Genomic DNA, 26,985 nt, shown 5'->3' on the forward strand with positions numbered 1-26,985 from the left:
AGCGATCAAAGTCTAATCATTATCAGCTACAGCCATCAGGCATCTGCAGTAGAATACAAAGCGTGTTGGTTGAAAAAATACCAAGTAAACTGCTCTGGTTTTCAAACTGATAAGGTCTTGTTCGTGTTTGCATAGAACCACACCCAGGCAGAATACTGTTGATCTCCACTGTGTGGACTTGTATTGTGATATTAAAAGTATTGCTGCAATTATTAGTTGTCATTTGAATATTATTTTCTTTAGCACACACAAGACGTGCTATACTTGTTTTCTTTAAACTTTGTTGGAGCAGGGTATGCAGACAATCAAACACGTCTTTAATTTTTAGTGGACAAAAATAATAATATAATAATAATAACAGCATTTTGTTACCAGGATATGTGATTATAATTTTAAAAATGTACTTACAGAATTTAACAAATTGGATACATTATCATTGAAAAAAAATCCATCCAATCTTTAGCTCCTTCAGAGGGCGATTGTTAAAAATTAGATTATCACATTGGACAATGTATATGTCTACTTTATTGAGCTCATCAGAGAGGTGAAGATTTGCATTATTTATTAAGTACTGTCAGTATTTCTTTTGTTCACTACAAATGAAAGAAAAATGTTTGCTCATCTAACATGCATATCCTGTAAAGTACAAGTCTTTTCATGGGACAACTTAGTCCAGGTGTTTTAAAAGGGACTTTCGTGGACAGTGAACAACCAATTTATAATACCGCCTGTCATAAAAATGAGTTGAGATAGTACAGAGTGCACTCTTTCTATGTCTATGAGCTCTCATAGTTTGGGAAAGGAATGGGGGATATCAATCTTAATTTCCCTGTTTTCACCCAAATATGATCTAGATGATTTTCTAAGCGGTCCGTAATACATCCCTGATGACTACAATTTACTTAAACTTACTATTCAGTAATGTCAAATGCAATTTGACATCTTAATTGGTTTTGTAAAAGGTTCATTTCAAAATCACTGATAGCAACAACAATTATTCTAATGTTAAAATATACTTTCAATTAATATATTGTAGCTATTACATAAACAAATTTGATCATCATTAATGTGGTATAAAGTTCAAGCAATTAGTATTGTTATCTTGTTATCTTTGTCAGGTACAATGGTTACTGCAGTGGACAGATTATTATGTTATCAGGTTACAGGGCACATGAAGTGGTTAATCATAAAAATGACAATAACCAAACTAATCTGTCTGTACTTATTTTAAAATGCGTACATGAGTTGTCATGAAAATCGAAACAAATTATGTTTTCGCTTGTGCAGCGATTGTCTTTCAGCAATAACATTCCAAGTTCTTTTTTTTTTCCTCTGGTGGTATCATAACTCAAAGGAGTCGACTTGCCATGTCCTTGACCTCTCGCAATCTTCAGGCTGTGCAATATCATAGGTGCAGCCATCGTCTCTTCTCACTGCGATGCACCTGTTTGTTTTGCCTGTGTTAGGGAACACCGTCAGCAACCTAATTATGATCCTTCCTCCCATTTGTGGGGCCATCCAGACATTTCGTGATGGCCTGGAGTTCTGCTATATCCTCTCTTTCCTTGGGCTCACAGGTCAGCCTTTTAAATGTCACATCAAACATATTCACTGCATCACATCAAGATCCATTTTCTCAAATCACCGATTATGTATTACAACTGCCGTCAGTGTCACAGCAGTAAAAACATGATAACGTTATTGTACCATTTTCATCAGGATGAGGGCGCCTCGAGCTCCAATAGGCCGCGGACGGTCGCCGGGAATGGGACTACAATTCCGTTAGTGGCCACACAACCTCCTCCCGCTTCCATCATGGCTCCCTCGTTGGACAGGCAAGGATACTGGGGGCTACCCACCTCCACGCTCGACTGGTGTGAAGAGAATTATGTCGTCTCCTACTACATCGCGGAATTTTGTGAGTAACAGTTAAACGGACGACATAAAAGAAAAATGGTAAAAGCTGGGGCGGCTGCAATGACAACCTCATTGACCTCATTGAAACTACGGCGTCAATATTACTTGGAGTTGTATTGTGTTGGTCATTGTTTAATTTTTTAAGAGACGCGATTTAAACTCGATATTCACACGACATTACAGCAGAGTCGGCGTTGGAAAATGAGTCCGTCCCACGCGGAAACATGTTTTGCTTCTTTTTGTTCCCCATAATAGCTCCACGGTTCCATGCACAATGGTTTGATGTGCATTCATGCTGTATCATTATTTCACGTTATTTCAACAGATTTGTCATTTCAGCTCGGAACGTGCACATGTTCCACGACCCTGACACTAAAAAGTAATAAAACCCTCTTGTAAAAACAGGTTTGTCAAGAAACAATAGTCTGAACACTTAGACGCGCAAGATTTGCACTGGCATTGATGTCCTCTCGATAACAACCCATTCTTAATATGTATACTGTTTTTTTACAACCATTGGTCACTTCATGAGATACACTTGTTTATCATGGTCAATTAGTGCCAAAGTGCGGAGCTACGAAACTGTCTCCACCCTAGAACTACAATAATACATTAATTAATACATGACTCCCATCTTTATTAAACTGTGCTGCTGATCAGGTATGCTTTTGTCATACAAATAAATACCCGAAACGGTAGGTTACAAAAATGGTTCGAGTCCATTAAAATCATACTGACAGTTGGAACTTTTGTTTATACCGATGGCACAGGGCGTTTTGTCATTATAACGGTCACTTAGGTAACAATGCCTGTTATGCAGTATTATTTCAAGGTGTTGTGGGGGGTAAAGACTACTGCCTTGATCTACTGTATGTCCTCTTTCTGCATTATTCATTGCAAAGTAAAATAATTATAAATGCATTCACAGTTAGCGATCAAAGTCTAATCATTATCAGCTACAGCCATCAGGCATCTGCAGTAGAATACAAAGCGTGTTGGTTGAAAAAATACCAAGTAAACTGCTCTGGTTTTCAAACTGATAAGGTCTTGTTCGTGTTTGCATAGAACCACACCCAGGCAGAATACTGTTGATCTCCACTGTGTGGACTTGTATTGTGATATTAAAAGTATTGCTGCAATTATTAGTTGTCATTTGAATATTATTTTCTTTAGCACACACAAGACGTGCTATACTTGTTTTCTTTAAACTTTGTTGGAGCAGGGTATGCAGACAATCAAACACGTCTTTAATTTTTAGTGGACAAAAATAATAATATAATAATAATAACAGCATTTTGTTACCAGGATATGTGATTATAATTTTAAAAATGTACTTACAGAATTTAACAAATTGGATACATTATCATTGAAAAAAAATCCATCCAATCTTTAGCTCCTTCAGAGGGCGATTGTTAAAAATTAGATTATCACATTGGACAATGTATATGTCTACTTTATTGAGCTCATCAGAGAGGTGAAGATTTGCATTATTTATTAAGTACTGTCAGTATTTCTTTTGTTCACTACAAATGAAAGAAAAATGTTTGCTCATCTAACATGCATATCCTGTAAAGTACAAGTCTTTTCATGGGACAACTTAGTCCAGGTGTTTTAAAAGGGACTTTCGTGGACAGTGAACAACCAATTTATAATACCGCCTGTCATAAAAATGAGTTGAGATAGTACAGAGTGCACTCTTTCTATGTCTATGAGCTCTCATAGTTTGGGAAAGGAATGGGGGATATCAATCTTAATTTCCCTGTTTTCACCCAAATATGATCTAGATGATTTTCTAAGCGGTCCGTAATACATCCCTGATGACTACAATTTACTTAAACTTACTATTCAGTAATGTCAAATGCAATTTGACATCTTAATTGGTTTTGTAAAAGGTTCATTTCAAAATCACTGATAGCAACAACAATTATTCTAATGTTAAAATATACTTTCAATTAATATATTGTAGCTATTACATAAACAAATTTGATCATCATTAATGTGGTATAAAGTTCAAGCAATTAGTATTGTTATCTTGTTATCTTTGTCAGGTACAATGGTTACTGCAGTGGACAGATTATTATGTTATCAGGTTACAGGGCACATGAAGTGGTTAATCATAAAAATGACAATAACCAAACTAATCTGTCTGTACTTATTTTAAAATGCGTACATGAGTTGTCATGAAAATCGAAACAAATTATGTTTTCGCTTGTGCAGCGATTGTCTTTCAGCAATAACATTCCAAGTTCTTTTTTTTTTCCTCTGGTGGTATCATAACTCAAAGGAGTCGACTTGCCATGTCCTTGACCTCTCGCAATCTTCAGGCTGTGCAATATCATAGGTGCAGCCATCGTCTCTTCTCACTGCGATGCACCTGTTTGTTTTGCCTGTGTTAGGGAACACCGTCAGCAACCTAATTATGATCCTTCCTCCCATTTGTGGGGCCATCCAGACATTTCGTGATGGCCTGGAGTTCTGCTATATCCTCTCTTTCCTTGGGCTCACAGGTCAGCCTTTTAAATGTCACATCAAACATATTCACTGCATCACATCAAGATCCATTTTCTCAAATCACCGATTATGTATTACAACTGCCGTCAGTGTCACAGCAGTAAAAACATGATAACGTTATTGTACCATTTTCATCAGGATTTGAGTGACATTTTGTGTGTGGGTGTGTGTGTTTGTGTGTTACGCAGCTGTTGGTGTTGGTTCCTGGTGCTTCCACATGACACTGCTCTATGAGATGCAGGTATGCTGAATCACACGGGGAAAAAAGAAACGGTTATCTGTAGTGAAATAGAAATAACGGTGCGTCGGTAACACTAACTTTTTTTTATGTGGTAATTCCATACCTGCCAACTACTACGGTTTTGCCATAATGAGCGCAGTTTTCATTATCCCATTCCGGCTTACGGTTTATTCATGAAAATTACGGTTTCCAATAAAAACAATAAGTCAAAATTCATCAAAATAGTAAATACCCAACATTCATTCAAAACACAAGATCGCTAAGGATCATATCTAAATTTAGAACAGGCGATCGGCACAGTGCCAGCTGTTAGCTTCCTTTAGATGAATTGCGCATGTGCTGCTATGGGTTATTCCTGGAATCGAGAGTCGAGAGTTAGCATCGGTTTTATCATTGTCATGTCATGTCATCTGCATGTCATGTCAGTTAGGAAACAAAAAATGGTGTCGGTTGTCCTTTAAGAAATGCCAGTGAATGAGGATACATTGTTGCCAAATGCATTCATGTTTAAGAAAAAAAATCAACATTGATGAAACAATTCATGCTTTGTTGTCACTTGCAGCTGCTGGACGAGTTGCCAATGATTTACAGCACATGCATCTTTGTCTACTGTCTGTAAGTGGCTACGGCATTTGCATTTCCAGCTTTTAAAGTTTCAGAAGACAGTCGACAGTTAACACTTCAGTCAAAGGCTCATAGTAATGGGGAATTAAACCAATGTCTTGATTCTCACGAAAATATGCCTTGAAAATTTGCATTCCAGACCTTGACAATACAGGAAAGGATTATTGCCATTGTCCTTTTCACTGATGAGCAGAACAAGTTGTTCGGACGAGGTTCGGAATAAAGATAAAATGCATCCATAAAGAGGAAAAGTACATCTCATTTTGCTAAACACATCTGTGTACAGGTGCAAAAATGAGGCAACAGATGCCTATGATACCTTAAGCTGTTCGATTTGTAAATGCTTACATGTTTTATACTTTTTCCTTGTGGATGAAATGTGACATGAAATTGTTTTGGCCATAGTGCGGTGTACAATGCTGTGATTAGTAAGTGAAAGCGTAATCCTGCCGAAACTACATTCAACACGAAAAATAATGAACCTTTATTGCGCTAAATAATATCAACATTCAATTATTTTCATTCGATGAAAGCAGGAAAATGTGTGTGCCTCTGCATGAAATACCATCATGGAGAAAGTCTGTGTCGGACCTAAATTGCGTTTGTATATACAGTGATACCTTATCTTACGAACATAATTGGTTCCGAGAAAGTGTATGTAAGGCAAAAAGTTCAAATAAGAAACAATTAAAAGTAAGAATAATCCAGTCCCAGGTCCCCATAAAAATAATTTTCTATTAAATAAGCCTTAAAACTACACAAACTATTCCTTATTTTATGTATAATTAGTGTGCTATTGGATTGTAATTAAAGAAATAGACGGTACTGTATAACAAAGTCGTTTTATTTACCTTTGTGATGGTCATTGATGTAATTGCTTTTGTAATTGTAATTGATGATATCCAAGTGAAGTTGCCGTGCTTTCTCTGTGATAATTTCCTCACTAACACGGTCCCCTGCGAGATGCCTTTTCAACCTCTTCTATTGCCTGAGACCGTTGCTTGGACAACACAGAAACACCCTAAGTCACACATAGCAATGGTCGACTTAGCGTACTGGTTCTGGGACGCTAAGTCACACAAACGCTCACCTCGTTCGTGTTTTTCGATAACCTCCTTTTTCTGCTCGACCGTAATTTGCTTTTGTGTCCTCTTCGTCTTAAGGCAGTGGTGGGGTCTTTTTCGGTCCCATCATAGCAAATGTACTCCACTCGATAGCAAACCACGTCTGCACACAGAGGGGTGTGGAAAACTAGTCTGCCAGCCACCATGGCGCTTTTCGACTGTGTAGTTTGCTGTTCATCCACCGAAAACGGCGCCGCGAGAGTGGCTGCCTTTCCAGCAGCTCATGTATTTTGTTTTTCTACTTTCATTCCTTTCATCACTTTGCTGCTGTGAAATGTAAATTTCTCCACTGTGAGACTAATAAAGGCATATCCAATCCAAAACTATTCCGCCAGCCACTGTGGCACTGTGTGGTTTGGTTCGTCCGCAGAAAACTAGTTAGTCAGCCGAGATTATATTCTTGCAAATTTAATGTTCGTAAGGTGAAAAATTTGTGAGCTAAAGCGTTCGTGAACTGAGGTATCACTGTAAATGCAAACGTGCTAATGCACTTTTATAATGAACATGGATTTATGTCTTACCCAACCAACCCACACCTTGTAAATTATTATCTTCTTTTGAACTCCTCCGTCCCTCTAAATCTTAGAGTCTAAGATCTCAGACCTCGTCTAAGATCTCAGACCTCATCAGTAGATCCAATAATTCTCCTTGTCAATTAGATCCCCTTTCACGACAGCAAACCTTTCAAACGTTCAGTCGAATTCCCCAAATTGAAAAGTTTAGATTTAGAAAACTTTAAATTCAGGAATCATATTTTCTAATCTCAAATATGCTTGCCAAAGTCTGAAACAAAATTTCAATTTGTTGCATGTAAACCACAATAACAATCATTATTCTTCATCTGTATTAAGCTCATAGAGTTGCTTGTTCTGTAGCAACAAGAGGACACAAGCCAGTGTCATATTCTGCCGGTCCCAAGCCCGGATAAATACAGAGTGTTGTGTCAGGAAGGGCATCCGACGTAAAAGCTACGCCAAAATAAACATGCAAATCTAACTTCTGAAGATGGAGGACACTGACTCGCTGTGGCGACTCGTGAAGGGAAAAGCCCAAAGGAAAAGAAGATGAACATGGAATTATGTGTTACGTACATGTATACGTGGGGATGTAAATTTTTTTTTATCTTTTCGCCCCTTACCCCCTTGCACTATGTACAGTTTTTGTTTTTCCCCCTTTCAAATTCCTGCTGTGCACTGCAAATTTCCCAATTGTAGGACTATTAAAGGCTTTCTGATTCTGTACTGTATCAAAGTGAACATTAAAAAAATAATATTTTTTCCAGATATGAGTGCTTCAAACAAAAGACCATCGTCTCTTCTCACTGCGATGCACCTGTTTGTTTTGCCTGTGTTAGGGAACACCGTCAGCAACCTAATTATGATCCTTCCTCCCATTTGTGGGGCCATCCAGACATTTCGTGATGGCCTGGAGTTCTGCTATATCCTCTCTTTCCTTGGGCTCACAGGTCAGCCTTTTAAATGTCACATCAAACATATTCACTGCATCAAGATCCATTTTCTCAAATCACCGATTATGTATTACATCTGCCGTCAGTGTCACAGCAGTAAAAACATGATAACGTTATTGTACCATTTTCAGCAGGATTTGAGTGACATTTTGTGTGTGGGTGTGTGTGTTTGTGTGTTACGCAGCTGTTGGTGTTGGTTCCTGGTGCTTCCACATGACACTGCTCTATGAGATGCAGGTATGCTGAATCACACGGGGAAAAAAGAAACAGTTATCTGTAGTGAAATAGAAATAACCGTGCGTCGGTAACACTAACTTTTTTTTTATGTGGTAATTCCATACCTGCCAACTACTACGGTTTTGCCATAATGAGCGCAGTTTTCATTATCCCATTCCGGCTTACGGTTTATTCATGAAAATTACGGTTTCCAATAAAAACAATAAGTCAAAATTCATCAAAATAGTAAATACCCAACATTCATTCAAAACACGAGATTGCTAAGGATCATATCTAAATTTAGAACAGGCGATCGGCACAGTGCCAGCTGTTAGCTTCCTTTAGATGAATTGCGCATGTGCTGCTATGGGTTATTCCTGGAATCAAGAGTCGAGAGTTAGCATAGTTTTTATCATTGTCATGTCATGTCATCTGCATGTCATGTCAGTTAGGAAACAAAAAATGGTGTCGGTTGTCCTTTAAGAAATGCCAGTGAATGAGGATACATTGTTGCCAAATGCATTCATGTTTAAGAAAAAAAATCAACATTGATGAAACAATTCATGCTTTGTTGTCACTTGCAGCTGCTGGACGAGTTGCCAATGATTTACAGCACATGCATCTTTGTCTACTGTCTGTAAGTGGCTACGGCATTTGCATTTCCAGCTTTTAAAGTTTCAGAAGACAGTCGACAGTTAACACTTCAGTCAAAGGCTCATAGTAATGGGGAATTAAACCAATGTCTTGATTCTCACGAAAATATGCCTTGAAAATTTGCATTCCAGACCTTGACAATACAGGAAAGGATTATTGCCATTGTCCTTTTCACTGATGAGCAGAACAAGTTGTTCGGACGAGGTTCGGAATAAAGATAAAATGCATCCATAAAGAGGAAAAGTACATCTCATTTTGCTAAACACATCTGTGTACAGGTGCAAAAATGAGGCAACAGATGCCTATGATACCTTAAGCTGTTCGATTTGTAAATGCTTACATGTTTTATACTTTTTCCTTGTGGATGAAATGTGACATGAAATTGTTTTGGCCATAGTGCGGTGTACAATGCTGTGATTAGTAAGTGAAAGCGTAATCCTGCCGAAACTACATTCAACACGAAAAATAATGAACCTTTATTGCGCTAAATAATATCAACATTCAATTATTTTCATTCGATGAAAGCAGGAAAATGTGTGTGCCTCTGCATGAAATACCATCATGGAGAAAGTCTGTGTCGGACCTAAATTGCGTTTGTATATACAGTGATACCTTATCTTACGAACATAATTGGTTCCGAGAAAGTGTATGTAAGGCAAAAAGTTCAAATAAGAAACAATTAAAAGTAAGAATAATCCAGTCCCAGGTCCCCATAAAAATAATTTTCTATTAAATAAGCCTTAAAACTACACAAACTATTCCTTATTTTATGTATAATTAGTGTGCTATTGGATTGTAATTAAAGAAATAGACGGTACTGTATAACAAAGTCGTTTTATTTACCTTTGTGATGGTCATTGATGTAATTGCTTTTGTAATTGTAATTGATGATATCCAAGTGAAGTTGCCGTGCTTTCTCTGTGATAATTTCCTCACTAACACGGTCCCCTGCGAGATGCCTTTTCAACCTCTTCTATTGCCTGAGACCGTTGCTTGGACAACACAGAAACACCCTAAGTCACACATAGCAATGGTCGACTTAGCGTACTGGTTCTGGGACGCTAAGTCACACAAACGCTCACCTCGTTCGTGTTTTTCGATAACCTCCTTTTTCTGCTCGACCGTAATTTGCTTTTGTGTCCTCTTCGTCTTAAGGCAGTGGTGGGGTCTTTTTCGGTCCCATCATAGCAAATGTACTCCACTCGATAGCAAACCACGTCTGCACACAGAGGGGTGTGGAAAACTAGTCTGCCAGCCACCATGGCGCTTTTCGACTGTGTAGTTTGCTGTTCATCCACCGAAAACGGCGCCGCGAGAGTGGCTGCCTTTCCAGCAGCTCATGTATTTTGTTTTTCTACTTTCATTCCTTTCATCACTTTGCTGCTGTGAAATGTAAATTTCTCCACTGTGAGACTAATAAAGGCATATCCAATCCAAAACTATTCCGCCAGCCACTGTGGCACTGTGTGGTTTGGTTCGTCCGCAGAAAACTAGTTAGTCAGCCGAGATTATATTCTTGCAAATTTAATGTTCGTAAGGTGAAAAATTTGTGAGCTAAAGCGTTCGTGAACTGAGGTATCACTGTAAATGCAAACGTGCTAATGCACTTTTATAATGAACATGGATTTATGTCTTACCCAACCAACCCACACCTTGTAAATTATTATCTTCTTTTGAACTCCTCCGTCCCTCTAAATCTTAGAGTCTAAGATCTCAGACCTCGTCTAAGATCTCAGACCTCATCAGTAGATCCAATAATTCTCCTTGTCAATTAGATCCCCTTTCACGACAGCAAACCTTTCAAACGTTCAGTCGAATTCCCCAAATTGAAAAGTTTAGATTTAGAAAACTTTAAATTCAGGAATCATATTTTCTAATCTCAAATATGCTTGCCAAAGTCTGAAACAAAATTTCAATTTGTTGCATGTAAACCACAATAACAATCATTATTCTTCATCTGTATTAAGCTCATAGAGTTGCTTGTTCTGTAGCAACAAGAGGACACAAGCCAGTGTCATATTCTGCCGGTCCCAAGCCCGGATAAATACAGAGTGTTGTGTCAGGAAGGGCATCCGACGTAAAAGCTACGCCAAAATAAACATGCAAATCTAACTTCTGAAGATGGAGGACACTGACTCGCTGTGGCGACTCGTGAAGGGAAAAGCCCAAAGGAAAAGAAGATGAACATGGAATTATGTGTTACGTACATGTATACGTGGGGATGTAAATTTTTTTTTATCTTTTCGCCCCTTACCCCCTTGCACTATGTACAGTTTTTGTTTTTCCCCCTTTCAAATTCCTGCTGTGCACTGCAAATTTCCCAATTGTAGGACTATTAAAGGCTTTCTGATTCTGTACTGTATCAAAGTGAACATTAAAAAAATAATATTTTTTCCAGATATGAGTGCTTCAAACAAAAGAAGAGCATAAGCTGGTTTCCTCTCACGATATTATTAATCTTCAGCATTACAGTCACTGTGGTGAGTATTCTTTTATCACTTTGTTGTTCATAAAGTCGATGGCCCTCGTTGCATGTCCGATGTATTTGATATTCTGGAGATTTTGTGTCGCAGGTGTACTTACAGTGGAAGGAACCAGTATTTCACCAGGTAAGCTTGCGTTGGACTCTGTGATCTTGTTTGTTGTTTGCTTTTTGGGTGGGGTCTTTGGCTCGCTTGAGTAAACATAAGGTGTGCTATATGTGACCTCAGCCAGCATCCTCATTGCTAAACATAGAAGAAAGTGTCAAATGGATTGCACACTGAGTGTGACAGAATTAAGTTTTTCCACAGTTGACAGTTGCACCATGCTCTTGTTCTTTTTTCCGGATTGTTTTTTTTTTTTGCAATGGTACATTCCAAAAATTCCATTTGAGTTTGTGTCGTCCACAGCAGCTTAAAGTACAACACATAAGTAAACAGCATGTCAATGCTAAATGCTAATGCTAACTTTGTGTCGTCCACAGCAGCTTAAAGTACAACACATAAGTAAACAGCATGTCAATGCTAAATGCTAATGCTAACTTTTCTGTGATTAACTCGTTCACTGCCAGACAATGTGCTAATATGTGTCCACTCCAGTGCCAGGGTCTTTGTCATTTCATTGAAGTTGCAGGACCCACAGAATAGAGTTTTAGGACTACATAAACATTCAATGCAGTGAAGGGAACAAATTTGCAGTATGGCTCTGGAGTTATCTCAGGTGCAAGTGGCGCAGCTGTAAAAAGGCAAATGATGCCCCCTTGTGGGAGGGAAAAGCATTGCCAGAGGTCTGACCGAAGCTTCAAACGCACCTCCCAAAGCCCGAACAAATTTGGGAATGGCGCTCCATGTCATGCTTTTCAATTCCTGAATAAATTTGGGAATGGCAACGAATGAGAATATGCTGAATTCCAATGCTAATTTTGCTGTGATTAATGTTTGCATTGACAATCTTTTTGCCATTACTTTGCTGTACAGTGTGATATGGGCAGTCAAGTCGTTTAAAATAAGAAAAAATGTCCAAACATTTAACCATCACATGCTTTTCAGAATGGGTTGCCTTTTTCAGGTCATGTATGGTGCTTTAGTTGCTTGTCTTGTGATACGATCGGTCTTCATTGTTACATGGTAAGTTAGCCCCAGAGAACCATTCACATTGGAAATCAGCGCTCATCAATATTTATCCAAAAATAATAACTTTACACTACTTTGTGTGCCTTTTTTGATTTGTAGGGTGTATCCATGGTTACGGCCTTTGTGTTACACTTCTTTAGGTGTATTTTTGTTCGGCTTTCTCCTGTGGAACATTGACAATATCTTCTGTGAGTCATTAAGGTGAGTTTTCGAAAAGATGAGCAATGCACTGTCACTGAAGTTGCTGTAAAGTTTGGACATTTTTATTCCTCTCTGTCGTCACTTAAAGGACAACCGACGTCTCCGGACAAGTTGTGTCCATAATTTGTAAAATGGCTTCAGATGACTTCTACTGAGCGTATTTTAATAAGATTCCACCGCATATGGCTATATTTTACGTTTTAAGACTTGCGCTGAATATTCCGGAAGTCTTGTTTTTGAGTTGGTGACGAGTCCGTGCGTGACGTCACTAAAGACCGCCCTTGACCCTAAAAAAGACGCATTGTAGCGGTCCTTCCATCGCGTCAATGTATTTTGCTGGACTTGTTTGGTCTGGGGACCTCATGTTGCACCCAAAAGCCGCCAGAAGGCCAGAAGCGCCCAAGCGCCATATAAAGAATTTATCAGCCTGTGGAAACAGAGGTGGCCACAGGAGGTCGCCATTTTGTGCCTCTTTTGGGTGATTTTCCCCCAATGTTGCCTCAAAATGGCACAAATAAATTCTTTAATCGATTGCAAACATGTATGCTTTCCTCTTCAGAACTATTTGAATCATATTCATAACTGGATGTGTAACAGAAAGAATATTCTTCGAATCTGAAGTCATTGTTTTGATTCACAAGCAATGCAAGACGTCTTGGCGTGACGTCACGAACTGGGGGCGGGACTTTCTGAAAATGCCCAATTCGCAGCTCAATTTTTTTGCAGATTTTGGACACTTTAAGTCATTTTTATTGGTGTTTTGCATTTGACTAAAAATATCATACTGCGTGTTTTGGGTATTTTAGATGCTATAAAACATTTTTTCTGGTGTCAGTTAAAAAACAAAAACGTGACGTCGGTTGTCCTTTGATATTCACCCTACACAGTCACGTTACAAAAGTGATCGATAATTACATCATATAATCGAAACAAAAAATGTTACCTTACATATCATTCCAGCTCGACACAGTCTCATAAACTTCTAGATGATGCCCAGTGGAATGCACTGCAACACTGGTTCTTGACAACTCCATTTCTAGTTTTATTTCAAATGCATGCATTCATTTGAATGTGTTTGTATAAACCAGATGACTGAATTGCTGTTGACTGCAACCATATTTGGATATACAGTGATACCTCAGTTTACAAACCCCTTGGCTTACGAACTTTTCGGTTTACGAACGTTAAATTTATGAAAATTTTACCTTGGCAGACAAACTTTTTTCGGAATACACACAGAGCGCCAGAATGAGTGATGTGACGTTCGCGCACAAGCCCGTTCTCCTAACAACAAAATGGTAGCCGACTGTTTTTGTCCTCTATTCCCTGCCCCCAGTCGTAGGTTAAAGCCACGTGATTGGTCAAGAACACAGCAGTGAGGGGTTGGGGGTTACAGACAGAGAGAGAGAGTGAGACCGTTAAACCTTAAAGAGACAGGCAGACGACAGAGACAGAATGAGCAACTGGATAGAAATCAGTGAAATTTGGACTAGTTTCAACTTTGATATCAAAGGCAGAGTGTAGACTGCAAGGTCACATTTATCACAATCAGGATGATAATGGTGTTGTTGCTTACTTTATTGCAGAGCCACTAGAAAAACACTCCCCCCTGGTGTTGGAGTAGCAACACAATTCCATGCCTGGTGGCACATCTTCACAGGCTTGGGCTCGTACCTGCACATACTTCTCAGGTAAACACCTCAATCACACCATCGCTGTGATGAAACATGTTGAAGCACATTCATGTGTTTGTCCGTTTTTTATGTTTTTTTTTGTAGTCTGCAAATCAGAACAACCTACCTCAAGTACAGACCAAAAGTAAAGGTATGTTGACTATTATTACCACGACTACTCAATTAAAATTATACTGCATGTAGAGTTTTGACAACGGGAAAAAAATAAGCCTTGATTAATTTCTGAATTTCACATTGATTTAGTTTTTGTGTGGAGTTTGGCCCACTCTGCATGTTGAATCACAAAGGACTAGCTGAAATGAACGGACCACTAGATGGTGACCGTGAACTGAAGGACCAGGAAGTCTGCACCCCTGCAGGGAGTTTTTACCCCTGGGGAACTACACCCAGGCAGTCCTCTGCTCGACACTGTAGAGAATTAAGTACAGTTTAGCACTGAGTTTTACTGGAAATTCAACATTTTTTTTGTTTTAAAAATCTAATTTATCAGATCAGCTTTTCTGAAATATTGATGATGTTCAAGTTTTTTTTATTTATTCATGATATAGTAAATGCAAACAGAACATTCAAACGGCTCATAAAATAAAGACAAGAATGATTATTTATTGTTTTACATGAGCGAGTGTCAATTAACTGTTGTCACAATATCTTCAATGTAGACCACAGGTGTCAAAGTCAAGGCCCGGGGGCCAAATCCGGCCCGCGACATCATTTTTTTCCGGCCCGCGAAAGCAAATCAAACTTGTGAAATTCCATGATGCTTGCTAAGATCCTGACCAAAATGTCATATTTTTGGATGTAAACCACAATAACAGTCATTATTCTTGACTTCAGATTTGAAAACTAGTTATTCATTAATTGGTTGTGCGCTCTATATGTAATATGTGGAGGGGCTTAAACATTCTAATGGCCTCCGCAAATTCATAATGGCCCTCAAGAAGAAACCTTAACTATAATGTGGCCCACGGCAAAAAATGACTTTGACACCCCTGATGTAGACCAACGTGATATTGTGGGTCTGAATGACAGAATCATCTCATGAACCTGGTAACCCGGTAACTTGATAAGATATCCCCTATAGTGACCACTGTCCTAGAAAGAGGTAGATTTCGACTTCCTTGAAACATAAAAGAGCGGTGCTTTTACAAAAAAAAAACATTGATAAAAAAATACATTTTCATTGCCAAAGTTGGTTTTTCAGATAAAATTGAATGAAGTGGTCCAGTTTGAGACTATCACAAATCCATCTATCTGTAGTGCAATTGTTTAGAGATTAGAGTGTTAGTACATGCTTAAAAATATACAATTAAAGATTTATGAAAAGACCAATGGAATAAATGGCGCATTTAAAGGACAACCGATGTCACTTTTTTGTTTCTTAACTGACATCAGAAAAACGTTTTATAGCATCTAAAATACCCAAAACACGCAGTATGATATTTTTATCCAAATGCAAAACACCAATAAAAATGACTTAGTGTCCAAAATCTGCAAAAAATTGAGCTGCGAATTTTCAGAAAGTCCCGCCCCCAGTTTGTGACGTCACACCACAACGTCTTGCATTGCTTGAGAATCAAAACAATGGCTTCAGATTCAGAGAATATGCTTTCTTGTTACACTTCAAATAGTTCTGAAGAGGAAAGCATACATGTTTGCAATCGATTAAAGAATTTATTCCATGGCATTTTGAGGCAACATTGTGGGGAGAAACGATCACCAGAAAAGAGGCACAAAATGACGACCTCCTGTGGCCACCTCCGTTTCCACAGGCTGATAAATTCCTTATATGGAGCTTGGACACCCTCTTCTGGCGGCTTTTGGGTTCAACACAAGGTTTTCAGACCAAACAATACAGCAAAATACATGACGTGATGGAAGGACTGCTACAATGTGTCTTTTTTTTTTCGGTCAGGGGGCGTTCCTTTAGTGACGTCACGTACGGACTCGTCACCAACTCAAAAACAAGACTTCCTTAATATTCAGCGCGAGTCTTAAAACGTAAAATATAGCTATATGCGGTGGAATCTTTTTAAAATACGCTCAGTAGAAGTCATTTGTAGCCATTTTACAAATTATGGACACAACTTGTACAGAGACGTCGGTTGTCCTTTAAAAACTATTAGTTTTACCATAGTTGCAGTGGTTTCCAAGCATTTTCCGCTCAAGACATCAATGATTCCTCAGAACCTAAACTTTAAAATACTATACTGTACATCATGAATCATCCCATTGACGTTTACTGAATCAAAAGGCTTTTTTAAACCCAGCAAATGTATTCTGCTACCTAAATTTGGGGATGTCTGCCTTCGTGAATTAGGGAAACTACCTCGAGTCAAGTGTTAACCGTGTTTTTCATTTCGACGATATGAAGGCGATGGTTCATTTTGATTTTATTGTCTGTGTTGCTACTGTTAGACTGACCATATATATTTGAAGTAAATTGGTAAGACTGCGATACACTACGTTCATTAACACATTCACTGCCAGACGTGCAAATATGTGTCCGCTACAGTGCACAATTTTTTTTTCATTTTCACTCAAATTGCAAGGCCCACAGAATATTGAGTTTTATGCCATTCAAGGCAGCGTAAGAAACCTTGAACTCTCTTTCTTCATCAGATAAAAATACTTAATTCCTAAATTATATGGGTCTGGAGTTATCTGAGCTTAAAATGGGGGCGGCTATACAAAAGGCAAATGTTGCCCCCTGACCCCCGTAAGTAAAACCAAACCCCAAGCAAACTCGGGAATTGCGCTCCATGTCATAGTTTCAATTCCCGAATAAATTTGGGAATGGCAGTGAATGAGTTAAGGTGATGACGTTTCTCGAAGCGACACTACTGTGAAGCAGCATGCCACTGACTAGTGTTCTCTGACTTACTCACTGATGCACTTGCAAAGATGAGCACAATGTAAGACATGAATATTTTGTTTGTGCCTATATTTCTCACTGTAAGGCATAAACGTATCATCTCTGTTCACTTCCAGCAACGGAAAATTATAGCAAGTTGTATATGGTTGTTAAATTGGGTGCCTTATTACGTGGGTGTGCGGGTTTAACCCACGTTCCCTTGTTTGTTCACATTGGTGTTCATATTTCCTTGGTCATTCAAAGAACATTTCGAGGTCATACATCAGAATGTGATGTGTTCTACTGCGATGACGTCACACTGATATGTGATCTTTGCTTTCTCACTTCTTGTGCCAGTATTTAATGTTGACAAATAAAAGAGGTATATGTCACTGCTTATTGTTGTGTTGTGGGTTTAGGCGGCACGGTCTCAACTAGTTAACACATCCACCTCACAGTGGATGTGGATCCATCATACTTCCTCAGTGGAGTTTGCATGTGTGGGTTTTCTCCAGAACTGCGGGGTCCTCCCACATTCCTAAAACATGCATGTAGGTTTATTGATGACTGAATTGTCATGAGGTATAATTGTGAGTGTGCATGATTGTTTGTCTGTGTGCACTGCATTTGTCTGACAACCACTTAAAGGACAACCGACATCACCTTTTTGTTTCCTAACTGATATCAGAAAAACGTTTTTAGCATCTAAAATACCCAAAATACGCAGGCTGATATTTTTAGTCAAATGCAAAACACCAATAAAAATGACTTAAAGTGTCCAAAATCTGCCAAAAAATTGCGAATTGGGCATTTTCAGAAAGTCCGCCCCCAGTTAGTGACGTCACGCCAAGACGTCTTGCATTGCTCGAGAATCAAAACAATGGCTTCAGATTCGGAGAATATGGTTTCTTGTTCCGCATCCAGTTCTGAATATGATTCAAATAGTTCTGAAGAGGAAAGTATAAATGTTTGCAATCGATTAAAGAAGGTCTTCCGGTCATTTTGAGTGATCAAGACTGATGTGTAGCGTCACAGAAAATGCAGAAGATGGCGCCAGAGCTCTGTTGGAAATTGGTTGATTCTTCACCTTGGAATTTTTGTCAGCGAATATCTAATACAGTGAGACATCAGTTTACGAACTTAATTGGTTCCCAGACAGAGTGTGTAAGCCAAAAAGTGTATCACAAAAAAATCCCATAGGAAACCATTAAAATGGGAATACTCCGTTCCCAGGTTTCCATTAAATATACTTTTCAACTAAATAAGACTTACTACTACTACACACAACATACCTTATTCTATGTATAATAAATGTGCTATTGTATTGTAATGAAAGAAATACACGCACTGTATAATAAAGTCACATTATTTACATTTGTGATGGTCATTGATGGCTTGATGGAATGGCGTTGGAGGTCCGAGGTCAAAGGGAATTGCTGTCTGGAAAGAGAGTCACATTCTATAAGGACTGTAATTAAAGAAATAAACTGCTATAAAATAAAGTCGTTTTATTTACCTTTATGATGGTCATTGATGGCTTGATGGAATGGTGTTGGAGATCGAAGGTCTGAGGGAATTGCTGTTTGGAAAGAGAGGCACATTACATGAGGACTGTAATTCAAGAAATAAACTGTGCTGTAAAATAAAGTTTTATTTACCTTTTTGATGGTCGTTGATGGCTTATGGAAGGAGAGTAACCTTCCATAAGGACTGTTGGTAACTTAACCTCTGGTGTTGTCACGTCACTTGAGGCTTGAGGGCAGGGCTCGAGTGACGAAAGGAAAGCGGGGAGGTTGGATCCAAAATACACGGCGAGACAGATTCTCATGAACAAAAGTCTTTACTGAGACACGCATGCAAAGATGACAGCAAGATGAGGGAGTGATAGATAACGGCAGACCTGACAGAGACTGTAGTGTGCGATCGGCAAATATAGTCAGAAGGCACAATCAAGGGAATGACCAACAGCTGTGGGAACCCAGGTGCGTGATGATGGGAGGGGCCGTCTCCAGGGAGCAGCGGAGGAGGTGACAGGAGGGGCGGGGCGCGCCCAGGACGGCGACGAGATGTGACAGTGCCCCCCCTCAATGGACCACCGGCGGCCCACCAGGTTTGGATGGGTGAGCCGCATGGAACGCCCGGATGAGAGACGGGTCGAGGATCCAGGCACGTGGGACCCACTGTCGCTCCGCCGGTCCATAGCCCTCCCAGTCGACCAGGTACTGCACTCCCGTGCCCATGCGCCTGGAGTCCAGTATCTCCCGCACGGTGTAGACCGGTCTGTCGGCCAACATCCGAGGGGGAGGTGGGGGGTGGGCGTGGGGGCTAAAGAGCTGGTTTCCACTGGCTTGAGGAGGGAAACGTGGAATACGGGGTGGATCTGCATGGTGGGTGGCAGCCGGAGCCTCACCGAGACCGGGCTGAGGATGGCCTCGATCGGGAAGGGACCCGTGAAACGTGGGCCCAGCTTGCCTGAAGACCCTGCCAGCCGAAGGTCCCTCGTGGACAGCCACACTTCCTGCCCGACCTGGTAGCTGGGTGCCTGTCGCCGATGACGGTCCGCCACCCGCTGGTTCCGGGATGTGGTGCGTGTCAGGGCGTCCCTGGTCTCCTTCCAGACTCGGTGGGCCCGTCTGAGGTGATGTTCAATAGACGGGACCTCCACCTGGCCCTCCTGGGTGGGAAACAAGGGCGGCTGATAGCCACAGGCGGACATGAATGGGGACCGACCTGTGGCTGCGGAGACCAGGGAGTTGTGGGCGTACTCCACCCAGGGTAGGTGTAGGGCCCACGACGCCGGGTTGTGGAGGCACACGCACCGGAGGGCCGCCTCCAGGTCCTGGTTCTTCCTCTCCGTCTGTCCGTTGGTCTGGGGGTGGTATCCCGATGACAGGCTAGCCGAGGCCCCTAGGGACCGACAGAAACGTTTCCATACCTTGGACACGAACTGCGGTCCCCGGTCCGACACGATGTTCGTTGGAATCCCGTGGAGACGGACGACGTGGTTAACCAGGAGTTGAGCCGTCTCGATGGCGGACGGCAACCTGGTTAACGGGACGAAGTGGGCCGACTTGGAGAATCGGACCACTACGGTGAGGAGAACCGTCTTGCCACGGGAGGGGGGGAGGCCTGTCACGAAGTCGACGGAGATGTGGGACCAGGGTCTGGACGGCACCGGTAGAGGCTGGAGAAGTCTTGCCGGGGGCTGGTGGGAGGCTTTCCCCCGGGCGCAGGTCGGGCAGGCCTTCACGAAGAGGGTGATGCCTCTCCTGAACCCCGGCCACCATAACCGTTGGGCGATGAGTTGGATCGTCCTGTTGACCCCCGGGTGACAGGCTATCTTGGAGGTGTGCCCCCAGATGAGCACCTCCGTGCGTAGAGGGGAGGGGGGGACGAACAGGCGATCCTTGGGACAGCCCCTGGGGATGGGGGTCGTCCCCAGGGCTTGCTGAACTTTCCTCTGAACCTCCCACCTCAGGGCAGGTGGTCTCCTCCCTTTCTGCCGGCTCATGGATGCGGGATAGGGCATCGGGCTTGGTGTTATGTGACCCTGGGCAGTAGGTGAGAGAAAAGTTAAAACGGGTGAGGAAGAGTGACCATCGGGCCTGACGTGAGTTTAGTCTCTTGGCAGACCGGATGGCCGCCAGGTTTTTATGGTCCGTGTAGACGGTGAAAGGGTGTTTAGCTCCCTCAAGCCAGTGTCTCCATTCCTGCAGAGCCAGGATGACCGCCAGCAGTTGACCGGTTGCCGACGTCATAGTTTGCCTCGGCGGGGCTGAGCTGGTGGGAGAAGAAGGCGCATGGGCGTAGCTTCTGGTCCGTGGGAGAGCGCTGGGAAAGGACGGCCTCTACTCCGGACTCGGACGCGTCAACCTCGACCGTGAACGGGAGGTCCGGGTAGGGATGACGCAGGACAGGGGGATTAGTGAAGGCTAGACGGAGGTGGTTGAACGCCCCCTCAGCGTCGGGCGTCCACCTAAAGGGGATCTTGGTGGACGTGAGGTTAGTGAGGGGGAGTGCCTTCTGAATATACCTGCGAATTAAGCGGCGGTAGAAGTTTGCAAACCCCAAAAACCACTGGAGCTGCTTGCGCGTCTTTGGGATCGGCCATTCCACCACCGCTTTAGTTTTGGCGGGGTCGGCCCTGAGCTGCCCCTGCTCCACGACGAACCCTAGAAAAGACAGAGAGCGGACATGGAACTCGCACTTCTCTGCCTTCACGTAGAGCTGGTTTTGCAGGAGCCGCGCCAGGACCCGTCGGACGTGTTGCCGGTGCTCCTCTGTAGAACGAGAAAAAATGAGAATGTCATCCAGATAAACGAAAACAAAAACATTGAGGAAGTCCCTTGAGCACATCATTGATCAAATTTTGGAAGACGGCGGGCGCGTTCGTGAGTCTGAACGGCATCACCAGATACTCAAAATGTCCTAACGGTGTTTTAAATGCAGTTTTCCATTCATCCCCCTCCCGGATGCGGACCAAATGGTACGCACTACGGAGGTCTAATTTAGAAAAAATGGTAGCTGACTGAAGGGGCGTGAAGGCTGAGTCCATGAGGGGGAGGGGGTATTTGTTACGGATGGTGATGTCTTTCAGACTCCGGTAGTTGACACACGGACGCAGGGTTCCGTCCTTCTTGTCAATAACGAAGAACCCTGCGCCCAGCGGAGACCGTGACGGCCGGATGAGTCCCGCCGCAAGGGAGAAGTCTGGTTGTGAAATGTGGAAAAGTCTGGAGTCCGGTAATGGAGCCCATGGCTGCAAGTCAATAGCACAGTCATACGGTCGGTGGGGCGGCAGGGATTGGGCGTTGTCTTTGCTGAACACCTCCCGCAGGTTGTGGTAGCACTGTGGCACGCCCTTGAGGCAGATGGCCTCGGGCGGGCCACCGCGGGAGGGGTCTCGCCCTGCGTTTGCCGACCGCAGGCAGTTGCGTCGCAGTAGGGGCTCCAGCCCTGAATGGTGGGGCCCTCCCAGGATATGGACGGGTCGTGGGTATTGAGCCAGGGGAGACCCAATACCAACGGCGCATTCCGGGAGGGCATAACTAAGAATTGGCGGTGCTCAACGTGGTTTCCCGCTACCCGGAGTTTAAGCGGAGCAGTGAGGTGGGTAACTCGGGCTAACAGTCTGCCATCAAGGTCGACGATCTCCTTAGGGGGAAGGAGATCGATCAGCTGGCAGCCCAACGAGTCAGCCAGCTGGGGGTCAATGATGCACCCGTCGGCCCCCGAGTCCACTAGGGTTGGGAGCTGGAATGGCCGATTAATTCGCTGTCCAGCTCCAACCGCGTAACGGGGGTCGTGGATTTGACCTCCAGAGGTCGCCGTGGTCGCCGTTTCGACGGGGACTTGCGTGGGCCTGAGGTCTTAGGCTGGGGGCCTTGGGTGCGACGAGCCCCGGGGTAGGTGCAGTCGCCCCCCCCCCCCCCAATCAGCATGGGTTCGGGGGATCCTCCAGGCGCCGCACGCCCTCGCTGCCGGGTGTGGTAGTCCTGGACCGGCTTCGGGGCTCGTTTAGCCGCCGGCTGCGCTGCTCACTCTGCCGCTCCCGAAGACGGTGATCCAGGCCGATAACTATGGCGACCAGGTCGTCGAAGGTGGTGCCAGCTTCGCGGATAGAAAACTCGTCCTTGAGGTCGGCGTTCAAACCCCGACGAAACACCCCCCTCAACGCTCGGTCGCTGTAGCCGCTGCCAGCGGCCTGGATGCGGAAGGCGACGGAGTGTTCCGCGGCCGAACGGGCCCCTTGGACAGTCGAGTAGTCTTCCCTCCGCTTCGACCTCCGTCACCGGGTGATGGAAAACCCGGCGTATCTCGGCGACGAAGTCTGGGTACGAGGCACGCAGCTCCGGTCGGGATTCCCGGATGGCCAGCACCCAGGTCTCGGCTTCTCCCGTGAGCAGGCTGGTAATGAAGGCTACCTTCGCCTCATCGCTAACGTAGGCGAATGGATGTTGTTCGAACACGAGCGTGCACTGCATTAGAAACTGAGCGCAGCGCCCGGTTTCGCCTGCGTAGCGTGAGGGGAGAGGTAGCTGTAGCGCGTGCCTACTCACGGGCGGGGAAGACTTGGCTTTGAGGGCGGCAATGCGTGTCTCAGCCGCCTTGAAGCGTTGAGCCAGCATGGTGGTAATTTGGCTGACTTCCGCGATGGCTCGGGCCAGCTGGCTCGAACGCTCCGCTTGCATGGTCAGGGCGGCGAGGAATCTGTCTTCGCCGGCGGGATCCATGGGTGGTTGGAGTATTATGTCACGTCACTAGAGGCTTGAGGGCAGGGCTCGAGTAACGAAAGGAAAGCGGGGAGGTTGGATCCAAAATACACGGCGAGACAGATTCTCATGAACAAAAGTCTTTACTGAGACGCGCATGCAAAGATGACAGCAGGATGAGGTAATAGGTAGTGATAGATAACGGCAGACCTGACGGCACGGTAGTAGCAAGAGTGGCTCCGACGGAGACTGTAGTGTGCGATCGGCAAATATAGTCAGAAGGCACAATCAAGGGAATGACCAACAGCTGTGGGAACCCAGGTGCGTGATGATGGGAGGGGCCGTCTCCAGGGAGCAGCGGAGGAGGTGACAGGAGGGGTGGGGCTCGCCCAGGACGGCGACGAGATGTGACAGGTGTGGCTTCTTTTTGCTTCTTTGGAGACTCATCATTTTTGCTGATTTAAAAACCTCTTAATTGCTACCTGTTTTCTGACTTGTAAGGTCTTACGAAACTGAGGCATCACAGTATCGTACATCATGTTGATGACTCTCATAGCCACAGTCTTTTCTTGATGGAACTTCTCGATAAAAGCCTGCAATTCATTCCACTTGGCCAACATTTCTTTGATGCGCTCACTAGATGCTGCAGCAATCTCCACGTCCTCAGATGACAACTCCTGGATGGCTAAATGCTGCTTGTCCTCGTGAAGGGTAATCAAATCCTCCGTGTTGAAGACCTCATTATGGTCAGCAACAAGCTCCTCAATGTTATCCGCATGCACCTCGAGTCCCATGTTCTGTCCAAGGGAAACAATTTCGTCCAAAACAACAGCGTCATGAGGATCAAATGTTTCAAAGTCCCTCTCAAGGATGCATGCGGGCCACAGATTCTTCCAAGCTGCTTTCAATGATCGGAGGGTAACATCCTGCCAAGCCTTTTCTACCAGCTGAACACAATGAAACACGTTGAAATGGTCTTTCCAATAATCCCTCAGGGATAGTTCGGTGTCATTTGTCACTTGAAAGCATCTGGTAAATAAAGCCTTTGTGTAAAACTTCTTAAAGTCTGCAATCACTTGCTGGTCCACAGGCTGCAGGAGAGGGGTTGTGTTGGGAGGGAGGATTTTTGTTGTGTGAATTAGCCGTGCTTTCTCGCATAAAATAGCTTTACTCACGCTGTCGCCGGATAGCTGCTTTTCGTTAATCCAAATTAACAGAAGTTTTTCAACTTCTTCGATTGCCCGAGACCGTCGCTTTGAGAGCACGGAAACACCTTTTGCAGCACACGCACCTTTGATGGCTTCTCTCTTCCGAGAATGGTAGCAATGGTTGACTTAGCATCGCCGTGCTCGGCCACTCAATCACACAAACGCACACCTCACTTGTGTTTTTCAATTATCTCCTTCTCAGCGACTGTGATTTTATTTTGTGTCTTCTTCGGCTGAACACGAGCCTGTGGTGGTTTTTTTTCGGTCCCATAATAGTAAAATTATCAGCAAAAAGCTCCAAGGAGGCGATCGACGTGTGCATTCAATGAGAGGGGTTGTGGAAAGGTGGCCCGGCTGGAGCGCTGTTCGGTCGTGTGCTTCCGCCGAAGATCTGAAGATCACTCCGCCAGATCCTAAGGTCGTGTGCTTTGGTGTTCTTCCGCCTTAGATTACTCCGCCAGCCGTGGTGGGTGTGTATCGTGAAAAGTAGTGCGTATTTCAAGGTTTAATTTCCATAAATTTGATGTTCGGTTTAAATTCCTGCTTCTTTCCTGGTTCGGTGTTCAAAGAAGTTCAGTGATAAAAATATCAGTAACGACGATAGATGGTGAACAAAAAACTACTTTATTCTAGTGAGACAGAAAACGCACACTCTCGTCTAGGTAGGAGCGAAGACATGAGCACACGGACAAAGATAGGAAACAAAGAGAGCGAGCTCCCGCTCTGACAAGTTTTTGAATGTCCACAGCAGCGATCTGTTGTCCAATCAGCTACGGACAACTCAGTGTTGGGAGGGTCTTAGATTGAAGTTGGAGCCGTTGCCAACGACTATTGAACTAATAAGCTTGATAATGCTATGTAACTAAATTAAACGTGCAATAATCATAATGTGTACTAAGATAAACATGAGAATAACATAATATGTTTACTAATGTGCATAAAACACTCTATCATTTGACATTCGTAAGACGAAAAGTTCGTAAGATAAGGTGTTCGTAAGCTGAGGTCTCACTGTAGTTGTCTCGGTGTAACATTCAACGATTCACCATTGCGTTATTTATGTGTTTTCCTTCTAATTTCGCCATCAACACGGATCAACACAAAGTTTTCAGACCCAACAAAGTCCCGCAAAATGCATTGAGGTGATGCAAGGTACAGTGGTACCTCAGTTCTCGAACGCCTCACAGTTCGAACAAATCGGAGTTCGAACAAAATATTTGAGATATTCTTGCTTCGTAGTTCGAAGACCAATCGGTGTTCGAACGCCAATACCGCGCATGAGTGCGTACGCGAGGGTGGGGTGCTGAGCGGCGTACGGGTGTATTCGTCTCTCCGTGACCAACTGTTGTCGCTTGCCTATATCACCTATATTCAGGGGCTAAAACGAAGAGTTTTAGCCCCTAATCATGCCTCCAAGGAAAGTAAGTGCTGCTAAAAGTGACAAAAGAAAAGTATTGAGTACAACTATTGCATTTAAGAAAGAAATAATCGCAAAATATGAAGGTGTGCGAGTGTCTGATCTGGCTAGGGAATACAGCATGGCGAAATCTACGATCAGTACGATATTAAAGAATAAGGAGGCTGCGAAATCTAGTGATGTGGCTGTGGGAGTGAGAGCAAATGTCATTGGATAGATACAGTAAAGTCTCGTTATATCGATATTCTCGAGAGTCCGAAAAAATATCGATATAACCGGGACTATTGACATATCCGACCCTGCGCGCATGTAATTTTCTCCTTGCGTTCATAGAAATAGTATCGTAATAAGTGGTACTATCGATATAACCGATATCAATATAACAAGACTACTGTATTTTAAGAGAAAAGAACAACCTGCAGCCGAGTCATCCGTAGCTGTCACGTTCCGAGCGAGAGTGACGGCAGCTGACTCGTCGGAACGTAGTGGAATGTTTGGGATCCCAAAGCAGACACGTACTAACCAAGCAGGATGTTTATTCACAAATAAAAGAAAACACAGCAAGTAAGAAGGCAGGGGGTGATCCAACCCGCTTACTACGCCAAAAAGCAAATGGCACACGAGGGTGCAAAATTACACAATCCCGGAAGATGACATAAATTTACGGGACGCAGGGAAAATACCTCGGACCGGATAAACTCGCGCATCGAAGGAAGAGTCCAGGTACGGTGGCGAGTTGAGTCAATCATTCGGCATCAGCGAGGTGATCGCGAACCGTATAAATGCCCCGTGTCAGTGATTAGAGAATTGACAGCAGGTGGAGGGCGGCCAGGAGAGGCAGCCCCCCCCCGCTGTCAACTTGCAAGTGACAGGAGCAAAGAGATGGTTTCGGTGTTCGAAAAAAAATCGCTTTTTGAACAGGCTCCTGGAACGAATTATGGTCGAGAACCGAGGCATCACTGTACGTCCTTTCTCGCTCTGGGGCGTTCCTTCAGTGACGTAGGGTGAGGACTCGTCACCAACTCAAAAACAA

At 43.3% G+C, this 26,985-nt stretch overlaps 1 protein-coding gene across 2 annotated transcripts; it reads left to right on the top strand.

Annotated features, from left to right (window-relative positions):
* The first annotated feature begins 1,725 nt into the window (after positions 1-1,725).
* Positions 1,726-17,512, top strand: acer3 (alkaline ceramidase 3). 2 transcript variants are annotated; one of them, XM_089016847.1, is made up of 11 exons: positions 1,726-1,918; positions 4,314-4,424; positions 4,617-4,669; positions 5,232-5,284; positions 11,154-11,235; positions 11,329-11,364; positions 12,305-12,363; positions 12,469-12,570; positions 14,157-14,261; positions 14,349-14,394; positions 14,508-17,512. In XM_089016847.1, the coding sequence occupies exons 1-11, from the start codon at positions 1,816-1,818 to the stop codon at positions 14,559-14,561; spliced, it is 804 nt and encodes a 267-aa protein (XP_088872973.1). In that variant the 5' UTR covers positions 1,726-1,815; the 3' UTR covers positions 14,562-17,512. The 2 variants fall into 2 exon arrangements, with proteins under 2 accessions (XP_088872973.1, XP_088872972.1); XM_089016846.1 differs by lacking the exons at positions 1,726-1,918; positions 4,314-4,424; positions 4,617-4,669; positions 5,232-5,284 and adding exons at positions 7,729-7,882; positions 8,070-8,122; positions 8,686-8,738.
* Positions 17,513-26,985: the final 9,473 nt, after the last annotated feature.

The sequence above is a fragment of the Hippocampus bargibanti genome, linkage group LG16 (genome assembly GCF_051943395.1).
Source record: "Hippocampus bargibanti isolate YZ-2025 linkage group LG16, ASM5194339v1, whole genome shotgun sequence".
In the NCBI taxonomy this organism is placed as follows: domain Eukaryota; kingdom Metazoa; phylum Chordata; class Actinopteri; order Syngnathiformes; family Syngnathidae; genus Hippocampus; species Hippocampus bargibanti.

Coding starts and splice junctions, on each gene's coding strand:
- acer3 (XM_089016847.1), top strand. CDS start 1,816: ATGGCTCCCTCGTTGGACAGGCAAGGATACTGGGGGCTACCCACCTCC. Junction 4,670..5,231: donor CACTGCTCTATGAGATGCAG/GTATGCTGAATC, acceptor TGTCACTTGCAG/CTGCTGGACGAGTTGCCAAT. Junction 14,262..14,348: donor TACCTGCACATACTTCTCAG/GTAAACACCTCA, acceptor TTTTTTTTGTAG/TCTGCAAATCAGAACAACCT.